The sequence below is a fragment of the Alosa sapidissima genome, chromosome 23 (assembly GCF_018492685.1).
Source record: "Alosa sapidissima isolate fAloSap1 chromosome 23, fAloSap1.pri, whole genome shotgun sequence".
NCBI classification, from domain to species: Eukaryota; Metazoa; Chordata; class Actinopteri; order Clupeiformes; family Clupeidae; genus Alosa; species Alosa sapidissima.
The window spans coordinates 16059540-16075272 of record NC_055979.1 but is presented as its reverse complement, the minus strand read 5'-3'; the positions used below and the strand labels follow the sequence as shown (position 1 = coordinate 16075272).

At 44.3% G+C, this 15733-nt stretch overlaps 2 protein-coding genes across 5 annotated transcripts in view; one reads left to right on the top strand and one right to left on the bottom strand.

The window, feature by feature from the left end:
- spega (striated muscle enriched protein kinase a) overlaps window positions 1-10437 on the bottom strand; it is a 46465-nt gene extending 36028 nt beyond the window's left edge. For 2 of the 4 annotated variants that reach the window (XM_042080942.1, XM_042080947.1), the window contains exons 1-2: window positions 10040-10437; window positions 9114-9708 (exon numbers count right to left, since the gene is read on the bottom strand). In XM_042080942.1, the coding sequence (XP_041936876.1) occupies window positions 9114-9495 (382 nt within the window). In that variant the 5' untranslated portion in view covers window positions 9496-9708; window positions 10040-10437. Of the gene's footprint in view, window positions 1-6136; window positions 6638-9113; window positions 9709-10039 lie in introns of those variants that run through there. The other 2 variants (XM_042080944.1, XM_042080946.1) reach the window with 2 other exon arrangements.
- Window positions 10438-13374: 2937 nt separating this feature from the next.
- Window positions 13375-15703, top strand: inha (inhibin subunit alpha). The gene is made up of 2 exons (XM_042079784.1): window positions 13375-14345; window positions 14807-15703. Exons 1-2 carry the CDS (start codon window positions 14030-14032, stop codon window positions 15556-15558), a joined length of 1068 nt encoding a protein of 355 aa, XP_041935718.1. The 5' UTR covers window positions 13375-14029; the 3' UTR covers window positions 15559-15703.
- The last annotated feature ends 30 nt before the right edge of the window (window positions 15704-15733 follow it).

Genomic DNA, 15733 nt, shown 5'->3' with positions numbered 1-15733 from the left:
ACAGCCCCTCCCCCTGTGCTTTTAAAACAGCAATGACCCCATTTGTGAAGTCATTTTACATGTAAATATAAAATGTGCCAATTAGCAAAGTGTGAGACTTATCAGGCAAAGTGTGAAGGTGAAGATTAAAGAAGATCATTTATTTCTGGTCGTCACACTGTGTGCAACGAAATCCACAAAAATGAGATAATCACAGAGCACAGCACTTGGTTCATCACCATGGCGACAGTCAACGCATGAACAATATTGCATGAATAAGCAGCAGTGTCGGGAGACAAGCATTCACAGGATCCTTTAGAATTTTCTCTGCTCATTATGGTCTGTGCAGGCTGCATACACATTGCTGGATGAATGCCTCCTGACTCAACATTAGATGCCTTTCTGTCTATTAAGTTGATGTGCCTGGTAACCTGAATGTCATAAGTTCAGATGGGTTCAGAAAAGCATGGAATGGATGGTTTAGCACAATCACTAGAAAATCAAATAAGGTCTAGTCCAGGTCTTTTTCCAGGGTTAGCAACGATGTCAGCGTTCAGTTTCAGAAAGAAACTGTCTCAGAGGAAGACATTTTGTACACTTAGATCTCCCATCCCAGTATTTGGTGGTCCTATCACAAGCCTGTTGCCAGGGTACATCTGCCAGTCTGCCAATTTACAGGTCGAGCCCAGCGACTCTCTCCTGCAGTAATCTGCTGAGCCTTAACCTCAACTGACAGGGTAGCGCTTTCCCCCGACACCCTTCTCATTATTTGACCAACTGCATATGAAGCAATCTTTTTCATTTTGACCGACGTGTGATCAGACCATGTGGAAATCTATTCACGTTTCTAAGCGCTCACAGTGAAGAGCATGGTACGCTGTATTTGATAGATATACAGCTCAGTCCCTTCTAACGCTCCTTCTCAGGACCAACTCAGTGCCTTATCTCCAACACATAACTCCATGTCTATGTTTTCATTGGCCCGCTCTGTGTTTTGCGTCAGGGGCTTTGTAACAGGAGCCCAAAGGTATGCCATCTCAATTAATGACAGGGGACAGGGAACACACTTCTAAAGGACCGTAGTGTGTGTGTGTGTGTGTGTGTGTGTGTGTATATGTTTGATTAGGGTGCCAGTGTAAGGGGTAGTGTGTGTGTGTGTGTGTGTGTGTGTGTGTGTGTGTGTGTGGGGGGGGGGGGGGGTTGAAACCAGAGCATAGCTCTTAATCCTGCTTCGGCTCGTGAGTAGGGAGTGTGTGTGTGTGCGTGTGTGTGTGTGACATTTAGCACGGGGGTGAGCAACAGTACAAACACGTCCATCGAGTCGCATCAGAGTCATGTCAACACTCTTCATTCAAAGCTTATTTATTACGCCACGAGCCCGGAAACATGGGGGCTGAGCATTTACTGCAGGTTAATTACGACGAGGGCTGCGTGTGTGTGTGTGTTTGTTTGTTTGTTTGCGTGGAGCTGCAGAGACGTCGATAAAAAGCCTGTGCACTACCACATGCCTCGCTTCGCAGACTCTCCACTAATACTGCTCGCTCAAGTCGACTCGGTGAAAACACAATAAAAGGGTTCCATTATACACAGCTCACAGTCAATAAACAAGTTCCTACACGCCACCTAAATAAATGATCACAAACACATCTGAAATATTCAAATGCTTGTGTTCCTACACAGACTGCATGCCACCCACTTAGTGTTCAGTAATCTGCTCTCTGCTTCACACACTTTAACACAAGTTTAATGGAAGCTGTGGATAACATCTCATGAATGTATTTAATGTCTGTTCAATTGTGTGAAGAATGTCAAACAAGCTCTAACCTTTCTGAAAGCTTTCTATCAGAACTACTCTATTGTATAATCTGAATCTTTCACATGCATAAATGCCATGTATTTACGTTTTAATCTATGAATTAGTTTATTCATGTAATCCCAATCTGTCTAGGGTGGAGCATGTGTGTGTGTGTGTGTGTGTGTGTGTGTGTGTGTGTGTGTGTGTGTGTGTGTGTGTGTGTAGGGGTGACCTTTTGTTTTGGTGCATCTCAGGAATTCAGCTTGTTCTAATACTGCTGAGTGCTCTAGTCCTTTTGAGCTTTATCTTATCACAATATTTCAGACTTCCAAAAACAGGCTCCGTGCACAAAGAGACTCAGAGAGTGAGAAAGAGAGAATGAGAGAGTGAGAAAGAGAGAATGAGAGAGAGAGAGAGATGGAAGAGGGAGGGGAGGGAGGAGTAGAAGGGAGGGTGAGGGAGGAGAGCGTTGAGGGTTGTGCCTGGCAAACTAAAATTAGGAGATGTTCAGAGCTCTTGAGTGTCCAGATGGACAGCAGCAGTTTTGCACAAACAGACTGTAGAGGGACCGATCTCTCCACAGCACCCAGCTGCCAGTGTACAGCACTTTAAACACAACTACATTAATGCTGTGTGAGTTGCTCGGATCTGGTTCCTCTGTGGCAAGAAAACCATTCCTTCCATTACTTTACTTTCCTCTTTTCATACAAGAGAATATGACTTTCAAATGCCCTAAAATATATGCTTCAACAATGTGAGCATGAATAATTCAGTTTGAAAACTCATAAGGGTTTCATAAAGTGTTCCACCATATTGCTTAATCTTGTTTTTTTTAATCATACTGGGAACGTCCTTATAAACTGTTGATAGAAAGGTTATGAAGGTCTAACAAAAGATGATCCCACATGACACTGTCCTCATCCCAGAGTACGGACACATTCAAGACGACAAGATGTTTAAATGCTAAAGATTGTAGTTGGTCCGTAGTAATGATATGGAAAGTTTTCTATGTATGTTTAAGTGGTGAGTGTGCAACAATGCACAAGGTTTGAAAGAATCTACTTTTAAATACCTGCTTATTTACAGTAAATATACAAAAAGTTAATATGAACATTGTTGAACATAGTGTACAGTAAAGTGTATAGCATATAGAATGTATAGTATATTGTGATAAAGTACCCTACGTTGAATTACACTAAAAGCAGTAGACTGTTCCTTTTCCAAGTAATTACAAAAAATAACAAGTCAGAAGCCCAACTCTAACACTCTGCATCACAGTCTTTCCCAACATTAATTACTAGGCTGTGAGCCAAAGTGGCAAAAGAGCCTGTTGTTTCTGCCAGACATCACCACTCTCAAAGTCCAGTGCCATGCGCTGAACCTCCAAACTCTCATTACACTCGTCATCATCAATCAGTGCATTTTTATCAGTTGTCCTGAATAAGAACCTAAACAGGACTCCAAGACTGACAACCATTCAGAGAAGCATGCAGATCGAATACATGATACCCTGGCAAACAGATTAACAGGGTAAGTTCAGCCACCTCGTCCAAAAATGTCTCGTCCTCTGTCACAGAAATACTGGCATAGTCTCTCTAAGAATAGGCAGAGTCCCAAGTATGTCAGCCTAATGCCCAAAGAGCACAGGCTAACCTTACACTACAACTGAGATGTGTCCATTTTAAGCGTTAGGCTACTGTACGATGCCTATAACTAGCATGACCGCTAGTGGACGTCAGACAGAAAGCACCCAGTTTTACCCAGTTACAGTAAACTATGGCTGGGAACACTGCATGCAAACACTTCCTTGTTGTTATGAAACTAAATGCGTCACCATTGATCTTGCAGTAAATGTCAGCATGCCGACGGTTTTCAGCCAGAGTCATTATCTGCAGAGCCAAGCTAGACCACATAAGCCATGTCATTCATTGCCACAGAAGATTTGGTGGCATTTGCCATGAGGTAAAAACAAATGATTATACAAGAAAGACCATTATCATCCATTATCATCAAATGCTTGGTCTCTTTAGAAAGCTGAGACCTTGTAGTTTCTTAGGGAACAATCATAATAGCTGGGAAGTACTGGCACAGAGGTACAGAGGCTAGAATACTGTTTTATATTTCTGCCGGATAACAAGTACCTCTGAACTGACCACATTTCAGCCCTCTAGGTCACTTGAAATTACTTAGAAACACAACTGAGCCCTAGCACCAGGTCTTGTGCAAAAGTAGATCAATATAGAATAAAAAATGAGTGCTTTGGACCATTATTTGCCAAGGTATGCTCAAGCGTTTTGTAAAATGCCCTATGGAAACTCCCCATAGCCCTTTTGGGTTCCCAAAATGCATACTGACAATAAAAGGCTTACTGTGTGGCAACCTTGGTGTAGAAGCATAATCCTGGTCTCAAATGAAAAGTAACACTCTGAGGTTTCTTGTAGACTATTTGGATTGTATGTCAGGGGTTCTGATATAGAATGACTACACAAAATATGGAATAATTACACAAAAGTCTCTTTTTTTTGGGTGTGGGTGTGTGTAAGATGGACTATACATCTGCACAACTAATATTAGATAAAACATGAATATTCCATTTCTAGGGATTCCTGTGAATATGTCAAGACCCAATATGTGGCATCTACTTATTGCACTGCAGCTGCACTACAGCTAGAATGTAGGGAAGCACCAAAAGCAGAGGAGGGGGAGGGGGGCATTTTCACACAGTGCGGCCTTAGAGCAGCACTGTGTGAGTTCTGGTCTAAAACTAGCAAGCTGGCGATCTACATGGCATGCGAGACCATTAAAACATCATTCAGAGCTGTATTAACACTTCTAGATGTTTGATATTAACATGATAAATGATGTCTTCTGACAATATAGTCAGCAACACGCTTTTTGCAGTGTGTTCTGTCACAGAACACAGAACTGCATAATACATATCCTGGATGGCTGGTGAAGACACTTTTTTATGTGTTTATCTGTCCTTCACACGACCCCATACATGTACTATCCAAATGAAAATGATACCAAATCTACTAGCTGCTGTTGCATAGAGCTGCTTTTAACACCAAATCTTGCTCCATCCCCATTCAGAGTCAGCTCTCAGATTTACTTCCTAATAATAGAGACACAATACGTTTTGCTTCTTTAAAGGTGCTCTAAGCGATGTCATACATTTATTATGCTAAAACATTTTTTGTCACTTACAGCAAACATCACCTCACCATCCGCTAGCTGCCAGTGTCCTGAATACACTGTAAAAAAACGTGATTTCTGTGGACAACCCAGGCTCCAAAAACGGCCACAAAACAACTTGGGCAAACCTTGCAAAAAAAACCCATAACAAACTGTTCCAGCAAATCACTACGTGTTTAGGAGAGTCTCAATTGCCCGGCCTTACCTTTGAGCCTCCCACATTGAGTATTCAACATATGTAAGTTATTATGGAGCATATTATACAATTCTCAATTAATAAAACATGGTCTGTACACAGTGTCAATTATTCATTCAGGTGTCAGAGTCACTGCTCAGGAGAAGTTTCAGCAAGTTTGTTCATCCCTTTGTTGATGAATCAGTGTTCTAAGGGTAGTCCATAGCTGTTTTGCAGAGCTGAGTGGCTTCAGTGACTGAGATGAAATTAAAAGGCAGAATTTGCATATAGACACCTGTCAGCCTCTGAGATTTTCAAGGTTGAGTTACTACCAAGATGCCGAGTCATGTAAACTTATGTTTATTATTTACTTTTTTTTTTTTTACAAAAATCTGATTATATTTTGGCTTGGATAGGAAACATAAAATAAAATTTGTTGCTGCATTAATTTGCCATTGGGATTCAAAATGAGATTTGTACATAACACATTTCTCAGTTTTATCATTGAGGCTGTCTATTTGTGCATGTGTCTACAATTCACAAAAATGAAGTTGGCTAAAGGATAAAGTTGGCTGGTTTTATGGTAACAAATAAGATGAAAGAATTATTTCACAAATACATGAGTTTTAAAAAGTGTGAGAGAGTTATCTCTTTGTGATAACGATGAACCAAAAGCTAATCAAAACAACTTTCACCGACTGAAAGACAGCACTTATAAACGGGGTCATGTGAGTCCCATTTTTCTGTGTTAGTATGTGTGTGTGTGTGTGTGTGTGAGAGAAGAGAGAGAGAGAGAGAGAGAGAGAGAGAGAGAGAGGTGGTGATACAAAGATAATAGGCAGATGAAGATAAACATGTGCATGAAGCTGAAGCACCTAAAGGATGGAAATCAGACCATAATTCTCCTTGTGTGTGGGTGTGTCATCATGCACATAATGTCCATAGTGCTCATGTGCTCAACAAACACAGCTCAGAAGCCAAGCGCAGCTCACCTCTCTGTTTCTTCCTGCTGGGGCCCCCCAAACTGTCTCTCCGCACGCTCCTCAGCGCCTTCCTCGCGTCCAACAGCTCCCTTTTTATCATGATCTCTTTCTCGGTGGCTCTCTCTTCACACTCCTCTCTTTTTCCTCCCAAAACACACACACAAACATGCACACACACACACACACACACACCTCCTGTTGTTATCTCTCTGTTTTCCCCTCTCAGGGCATCTCCAGGACACCCCCCCCAAGTCCCGGACGTGGACACCCCTGTAAAATGGCTCTGCTGTCTGGGGATGTATGTTGAGTGGGTCTGAGGGGGCTATTTCGAGAGGCACGTAATACACCCCCCTGTACCCCACTGGTGCCCAGCCTCTAGACTAATACCAGCAGATTACACGGAGGGAAGAGTCGACCTTCACGCCTGCAAAAGAAATGTGCTGCCTTGTGCATAAACACACTCACACTCTGGTAGTGTGTTAAGACACACACAGATACATCACACACAAAGACACACACACACGCACACACACACATGTACTGACACAAATACAAAAACACACATACACACACACACACACACACACACATGTACTGACACAAATACAAAAATAAATACATACACATACACACACAGACAGACACACGTATTGACACAAATACAATAAGACACACACACACACACACACACACACACACACACACACACACACACACACACACACACACACTCTTACCGTACATACTGCTGACACAAATACAGAAACACACTCAAACAAGCACACACTCATGTACAACTAGCTCACACCTAGTTATCAGTGAGATAATTGAGAAGTCTGAAAATACCACTAACATTAAAGCAACACTGCAACAAATTGCCACTTTTTGAAGAATACATAGGTTACTCTCTCTCATGACCATATTCTTTAATGTTATATGGTCATGTAAGAGACAAAACACACAGGGGGTTTCCCTAGTTGTCCAACCTATACACCATGCAGTTCTGTGTTCTGGGACAGAACATGCCACAGAAATGTAAGAAAAGCTGCATGATGTTGCCAACTATGTCATCAAAAATCTTTTCGCAGCGCTAACAGGGCTATTGTTGTATATATATATATATATATATATATATATATATATTTTTTTAAATGTAATTTGTTTGCAAGTTTTAGACCCACCCTCCATAATACTGCTTCACCTACCCTTTACCCTTCAATACTGATACTTGAGACACACACACACAGGAATCACAAATCATAAAACACCTTTTTACAACCGCTGCTGCCACTGACATCATGACTATCGTCATGCTCACCATCATCACATCCCTCTGACCCCCCCCCCCCCCCCACTCTCTATCTCTCTCTCTCTCTCTCTCTCTCTCTCTCTCCCTCTCTCTCTCTCTCTCTCTCTCTCTCACACACATGGCAGTGATGGTCTCAGACACAATAAAGCCGGAGGGCTGTCTGTGTAGTGGAGCTATTATAGTGCATGGGGTGGACTGAAGTGAAGAGCTGAAACTAGATACACGGCACATACTAGCACATAAATATCTAGAGAGGGGGGAGGGAAAGAGATAGGGAGAGAGAGAGAGGGGGGAAGAGAGAGAGAGAGAGCAAAGTGGTGAGAGATCAGACAGCTGTAACCCTTCCTCAGGCATGACTACGGATTGTCACGCAAAGTTGGCTTTCACTAGTATGTGTGTGTGTGTGTGTGTGTGTGTGTGCGTGTGTATGTGGTCATGCCTGCAAGTGCAACCACAGATAGACCAGCACTCTCTGCCAAAGGTCACAAGGCACAGGGTGTGTGTGTGTGTGTGTGTGTGTGTGCGCGTGTGTGAAAGAGCCGTACCCTCTTCCCCCTGCCTCAGCTAAGCTCACACCTCCGCCGCCTGTCTGCCTGCCCAACACCAGACCCTGTGATTGCCATCTCACCTCGGCGGTGACGCCACACAGTCCTCCAGCATCATTATGCTGTGATTCAGCAGTTTTGGAGAGTCACGCAGCAGGTCAGGCACACTGCTGGGGGAGATAAATAAATAGCGGTGACCATGATTTGAGATCTGAGACTATTTTATCACGTCTGCCCAGCATCCGTCAGTCCACTGGGGCAAACCAAAATGTTTTGGAGGGGAAGTGAGTTAAAAGACACAGTGAGGTTGACGAGTGACCAGTTCTTCTGGCCAGTAAGGCAATGTTTTTGGTCTAAGGCTGCATTCAGTGCAGCGGTAATTCACCAAAACACATATGTTGTGGTAGTTCTTTGTGAGATAGTCATGATTTGGTGATCAGATTGGCTGTTTGTGGGTGCTAAGATAGGTGGCCTTAAGCCCCTGCCCCTTCTCCTATTAAAATGTCCTGTACGGTTGCACAACTGGTAACAACGCCTGTACCATATTCGGGTCCACGTGCACACAGGGTCTCAGGTCGTTTCACAATCCCACCTTATCTCTCTCTCCCACTCGCTTGCTGTCACTATCTCCACTGTCCTGTCACATTAAAGGCATAAAAGCCCCCCAAAAATAATACCTGATCACATTGTGGTCTAGTATGCAATGGCTAACATGCCCTGTTTCTGCAGATTGCACAATTCATGCAAGTGTGGATGACAGGGACATGATACACTTTAAAAACATTATTATTTTGTTGTACTTTGACTTCATTAATAGTGAGTAGCTGCAAACATGCTAAATTGCTTTTTATTCATGTTGGAAGGAACCTCTTTGCCATCACAGATTAGACTCTAGCAGGCAGGTTCCCATAAATGGATCAAGCCCAGACCTCTTAAACTTTAAAGAGGAGATTTTTAGTAACATTTTCTTTTAGTCCAAGGCTAGTCTTAATCCACGTACTGTATGTGAAACCAACCCTAGACGTTTTGTGGTCCTGGAGTGGAGCTTGACAGCTTGTACAACCCTGATCTGGTTCAGATACACATAGAATTTACACACATCATTAGCACTTTGGCTTCAAACTGGTCTTACCCTCTCCCAGGTCGAGCACAGCCAGCACGGCGCTGCTCCTGGCCTCCCCCAGAGCGTTGACCGCCACGCACGTGTACAGGCCTCCGTCCGTTGGCTGGCAATCCCTGATCCACAGACCTCCTGGGTCCCGCTCGTCGCTGGCCACCGGCAGGTCGTCATGGTACCAGTGCAGCACGGGCTCGGGGTGGCCTCCAACTGACACCCGGAGACGCACGTCACACCCGGTCCCCACGGCGCCGCGCTTGAGCTTACGCAGGAAGACGGGCGGCCCTGGAGCCGGCCGTTCCTGGCCCGGAAGGTCCGAACGTCGGTCCGACGCCCCGGCAGAGGGCATCACAATTCTCTCTGGAGTGGCTCTTGAGGGAAACTGTGCCCGTCGCATGGCAAAGTCAATAGGGCCAACTGTCCACAAGCTGTGCTGTGCCCGACTGGCATCAATCAAGGACCTCCACGGTTTGTATTAGATTTTAAGTGTTGTTATCAAGCCGAACTGTGTGTCCATCTTCGATGTTTCTGAACGCTTCTCATAACAAGGCCAGGAGTTCCTCTCCATGGTCTCCTCTGTACACCACCACCAAAATCGGCACAGATTGGACTACAATGTTAAAACAAGTAAATCTACATCAGTAGACTTAATAAACTTAACTTACTTAAGTAAGTAACTAAACATACTTACTTACTAAACTTAATTATCAAACTTTCAGTATCTTCCCAACACATTTAAACTTACTTTATCCATTGACATAAATGTGTTTACATTTTATTTATTAACTTTGACAAGACCAATGTATTAGTGGGGGTAAACAAACTGCATTAGCAAATCTGTATTGTTGTCATTACTTGAGTGTTATTTTTTTCTCTCTTGTTTTTTAAGCTAGCGCTCCATTCACTGGAAGTGCTGAAAGGAAAAAACAAAATCAGATTACCTTTGCCTAATTACTATGCTCCAGTATGCGGGGGCTTTCCCGCCTCGATCAGAGTGACTAGGGTTCTAAGACCCCCGGATCACGAAGCATTAGCGGGTTCGGTTCTCGCCCCTCGAGGAGGAGAAGGGCAGCTCAGCATGACAGAAGACTCCAGGCTCTGTTTACCATCTACTGACCGAGCAATGTCACAGAGACCCTTTCTGTCACTCCCCCCTCCTGCTCTCTCTCTCTGACCTCTGCTCTCTCAGATGGGGTTGGGCTTCATGGAGACGCAGCTCTTTTTCCAGCCTCCTGTCCAATGCTAAGCTCTCTGTTAGTCACTCAGCTTCCGAAAGCTCAACGCAGTCAACTCAACTCCACTCGTTTCCACATGTTTAGTTGCTCTTCCCAGCTCTGTCCCTCTCTTTCTATCGCCCTTTTTTCTTCGTCTGTGTCTCTCTATTTCTGTCCCTCTCTCTCTCTCTCTCTCTCTCTCTCACGTGCTGACTCCCTGTGGAGGTGACAGAAGATTCCAACCAGCCTTGGAGTGACAGCTGTGCCCAGGATAGGTTGCATTTTTTGGGCAGCCCCACACTGCACCCCCCCCCCACACACACACACACACACTCGCACACATACACATACTGTATATACAGAAACACACAAATAAATACAGAAACACACATGTACACACTGGCATAAAAACACACAGACATTAACTACAATTCATACACATTGATGGAAATGCACATACACACACACACACACACTCCTCCCCTCCCTTCAGCCCTGTGTCCCTGGGAAACCAGTTTGCTGAGGCCCTGGTTGACGGAACACAGGGTCTGCGTGAGTGTGCCGTGATTCACTGGGCAAAGATAGCAGCGCACCGAAGGCTGGATCAACACTTATCAGGGCCAGGTCATGTGCTGCCTGTACTGCTGCCTGAATGCCCCACTCTCCCGTGCTGACCTCACAGGCACAAATAGGAAATCCATTGGAGCACAAAAATGCTTCTTTAGCAAAGCATTTCTTACTACAAGGACTTTTGAAGTGTTTTTGTATGATATAATTGGAAATCTGTCATGAGTGCAAACAAGTCACTGAGGCAAAACATCTCCTCAAGGACTTTTTTACTGTGTGTGATGGAATTGGAGAACTGTCAGGTTGCGCAAAAATATCTGAGTGCTATATCTGCAAGTTCCTATAAAATTCAGAGATAAGTGAAAGAACATCGATCAATGTTTATTCATTAAAGCAAAAAGCGGACCCACAATGGGGAAGTATTTCCTGAGAATATTGTGATAACTTCATCATGTGGAGCCCATTTCAGTTGAACCTATACCATAGTAGAAGCTTAACCAGAGCCATTTACAGTAAACCAACTGCAGCATTTTTCAAGGAGTGCATGTGGTCATCAGAGATCTTAGAGCGTAGTGTTCTAAAGTCTTTGGTGGTCATAACCTTCCAATGTTCCGCTGTGCTGTTCCTAATAGCAGGATCACCATAATCTCATAACCCCTTATAGACCCTTTCAACAATAAAAACAAAAACAATGCTTGAACATTCTATTTGGTTCCCAATCTACTTCCTCTGCATTAAGATAACATAATGTTAAAACGGAAGCCTTGTGGGGCCAACTATGATGCTGATAATGGAACTCTCTTGAAAGGGTCTATAAATCATAGGTAAATTTTAACAATCAAAGAGAGAGTCCTTATCACACTGACTGGAACTCTTCACAAGATCATTTCAGAAGGTCACAAGGAGAGGAATGGAGCGAAGCTGCACTGGTGACATAAAGTATGCAGGAATACAGCAGCATGTGTACACCCCCTGTTGGTCACAGCCAGTACTACACCCATGCGAGTAGTCAACACAAGCACAACTTGTCTGTGTGGTCCATTCCACTGTTGCAGAAAGTTGGCATACAGCCAGGCCTATAGGCAGTGGAGAAACAGGGGATTGGGCCAAACTAATGTGACAAATTGTTTATTAGTCACAGACAAGACTGACTGTCTCGCCCGGCAGTCTCAGTTTCAAAGCTCGCCGTGGCGTCATGGTCCGACTATAATTACACTGTTGCGTTAAAGGGATATAATGTGTACTGCATTTCAGAGACAGCATGCCTAAACTCCACAGAGTCTAACTGAGCATATCAGCTTCAAGCCATGGTCTGTCTTAATTTACTAAAATAAAAAAAAATCATCTATAGATTAATAAGCATTATCTATATAATTATAATAACATATATCCCATGGCAAATGGAGAATTACTAAATATTACTGTAAACTCTGTTGTAAGCTTTCGTAGTTAGCCTACTGCTACTGGTGGTATTATAATAATTCAAATACCAAACCATGGGAGCCATACAGCATTGTTAATAATAAGTTGTTTATTTGTCCTTTTTTTTAAGATAATGCTACCAAATAGAATATGTGCGTAAAAGTAAAATGGACATGCTGTGCTCAGTGTTATGAGGGTGTGTCGTTCCCTGGCCTTGTGGACACTGTTGTGTGGTTCAGCAGCTTGGGGAAAACACACCCAGTGCAGAGAGGCAGCTCCACAGTCAAGGCCTCTGTACAGCGATAACGAGGTGTTTTTCCCCCCACTCAGTCAAAACTGACAAGGAAACAGGTGCAGCAGTATCACTCATCTCGTCCACTCCGTCCACAGGGAAGGTCAGTAGGACAACATGTAGAGCAGTAGTGGTAGTGTGCACATCCCCACCGTGAGGTGCAGGGCCTAAGGAAGACCCAGCAGGGTCGAAACCCTGCAGCACATTAAAACATATGGGAGAATTAGCAGAGTGCGGGCATCTCATTCATTTTAGTAGGAGAACATGCCTCAGGAATGACCTGAGGAACCTACTGTATGGATGACCATCATATTGATGTTTTCAGATCCCATCATGATTGTAAAGTATTACAAGGACCACAATGAGTTGCGGAGAGGTTACAGTATAAAAAAAAGGTAGGTCGTTGAAATACCTAGTTCCATATAGAATCACAAAGGAATGAAGGATTATAATGGCCCACGGATTATTTAAAAAAAAAAAAAGCCTTTAAGAGTTTACACTTGACATGTACTAAACTTGCTCAAGAAAGCCATGGTAAACATGGCATTCAAATGCTAGGCCTTCTTGTGTGACTGCATCGCAGAAACAGACAACATACAGTGCACACAGTGTTTTTCTGTCTCAGCTCTTATCATTCCCCTGACTGCTGTTTGGGTTTGGGCTATCTTGGCTAAGGAAAAATACACTCCCTACCCTCTTCACTTCATCTGCGTAGACAGTGAGAAAGGCATTTCTCTTTGCCCAACACGTCACGAAACATGTGCTCACACACACACATCAGATTGTCTTGGTGACTCGCTAACATTCTCTCTCATACACAATGTAACAGTAAACCTTAGACAAGGTCAGGCGACTGTTAACACCTCCATTGTGAGTTAGAGGAGAAAACGACCAGTTTCGAGCCTCCTCCTTCTGGATTTGCGTCTTTCCTAAGGTCTCTTGTACAGATGGCAAAATAAACCTAAACGTGTGTGACATTTTTACCGAAGAGTGAGAGTGGCTAGAGAAGACTATCCATATCAGACAACACAGGAACACTGGGCAGGGACCCAGCACAACAAGGACCCATCCAGCTCCAGAGACTCGACCATAACATCAGTGTCCATGAGGAGCTCATCAGGATAGAGAAGGTGTACATTTGGGATAAAGTAAATGCCAACCATTCAAGGCTGAACTAGCTCAAGAAAAAGACTGTTGAAGGTAACAGTGTTAAACAGGTGAACATCTATTTTTTCTTGAGAGGGATTTGAAGAGTGAACATTCTGGATTGTATTTTCAATTGGAAGTCTTGGAATGGTATAGAATACCAAATACTGAAGACTATAAGGACTTTCAGATATAAAAGTGAGTTAGTGAAACCAAGCCTTCATCAAGTTACAAGTGGTGGACACTCCTAATAAGACAGCCAGACATAGGCCCACTGTTGATAAGTAAACATGTGGATGCACAGGCCCCTCTCCAGAGCTGTTCTCTCTGCCTTCTGCCTCCTGGTTCTTTGGGTGTCGCAGGAGTCTGAAGCATGCCCAGGAGACGAGCTCCCACGTGAACTGATGCTGGGCTGGGTGAAAAGGCGGATCTTGGAGGGTTTGGGCTTGGAGGAGGCACCAAAGCCGCCTGAACATCGACCCCCAGCGGAGAACGCGGAGCCCGAACATCCCCAGCGGCGGAGCTCTCGGCACGGCCGCGGTGACCTGGGAGCACATAATAGGGAGCATCGAGATATTTCTGAGGTCATTCTGTTTCCCACCTTAGGTAAGTGCTCAAGCCTTTCTAAGGCTCTATCAGTTGTGAAGCACCATATAGTACTGGTCACTTATTCACGCCTGAACTAAATAGGCTATGTTCGTTCAGCATGATGCGAGCTTCTGGCTACTCAAATTAAATAGGCTATGGCATTTTCCAACTACTACATTTTTTACACAGAACCTGGTCATAACTGATAACTAAGAAAAATAAAGTTGTTATTGCCTTGTTGGCAAAGATAACACATATTCCATATGAAATATATGTTACATTTTGATCTAATATGTTAAACAGGCAGGCCTATAAAACATATTCATGTGTCTAAGAAAGCCCTTGGCCCCATCTCATCACAGTTCAAGTCTGTGGAGGAATGTGCAATGGCTGCCATTTTGTGGTCTTGCTGTATTTTTATATGCCCACACTTTGTTGTAGTAGGTCTACAATGACAGATCCACATTTCTATATTACAGATTCCACTTGTGTGGACTCACCAGACGCCCCTTCCTCTTCCTCCGAGACCCCAGACAACGGCTTCTTCACTTACTACTTCCAGCCCTCTTTGGATGACAAGGAGACTAGTGTTACCTCAGCCCGCTTCTGGTTTTACGCGGGAGAAGCGGGAGAAGCGGTCAACGCTCCAGTTTATATTCTCACCACTAGGCAGGAGCTACTGAAGGTTTCTGACACCCCGAACAAACGCGGCGAAGACGGTTGGACCATTTACCATTTGGAGAAAGATCTTCACCAAGCCGTGGCAGAGGGCCCGTTCATCCTGCAGCTGCGCTGCTCGGAGTGCGCGTGTCTGAGGTCAGAACCAGACAAGACTCCCTTCGTGCACCTCCACACAGTGCCTAAAAGTCCGGAGCGTACCCGTCGTGCGCCCCTCATCCCGTGGTCGCCCGCCGCACTGGACATCCTCCAGCGGACTTCGTCGGACAAGACAGACCCCAGCAGCGATTGCCACCTCCAGAAGATCGACATCTCATTCGCTGAGCTAGGCTGGGACAACTGGATCGTGCACCCCAAAGAGTTCACCTTTAACTACTGCCATGGCACCTGCGCCAACTCCCAGCACAGTCAGGTACTGGGCATCAAGCAGTGCTGCGCCCCTGTGCCGGGGACCATGAAGTCCTTACGTTTCACAACTACTTCTGACGGAGGCTTCTCCTTCAAGTATGAGACGCTGCCGAACATCATACCCGAGGAGTGCACCTGTATCTGACCAGTCGCATTCGCCATTCCACTTTCAGTAGTCAAATCAAAATACATATAATTTACATGCGACTTCATTGTGGAGTTGCAATGCAGACCTGTTGGTTGACGCTTGTTTCAAATGGTGTTTTTTTTATTAAAGATTTTTATTAGACCGAAAGCGTGTTATTCCTTTCATCCACCAG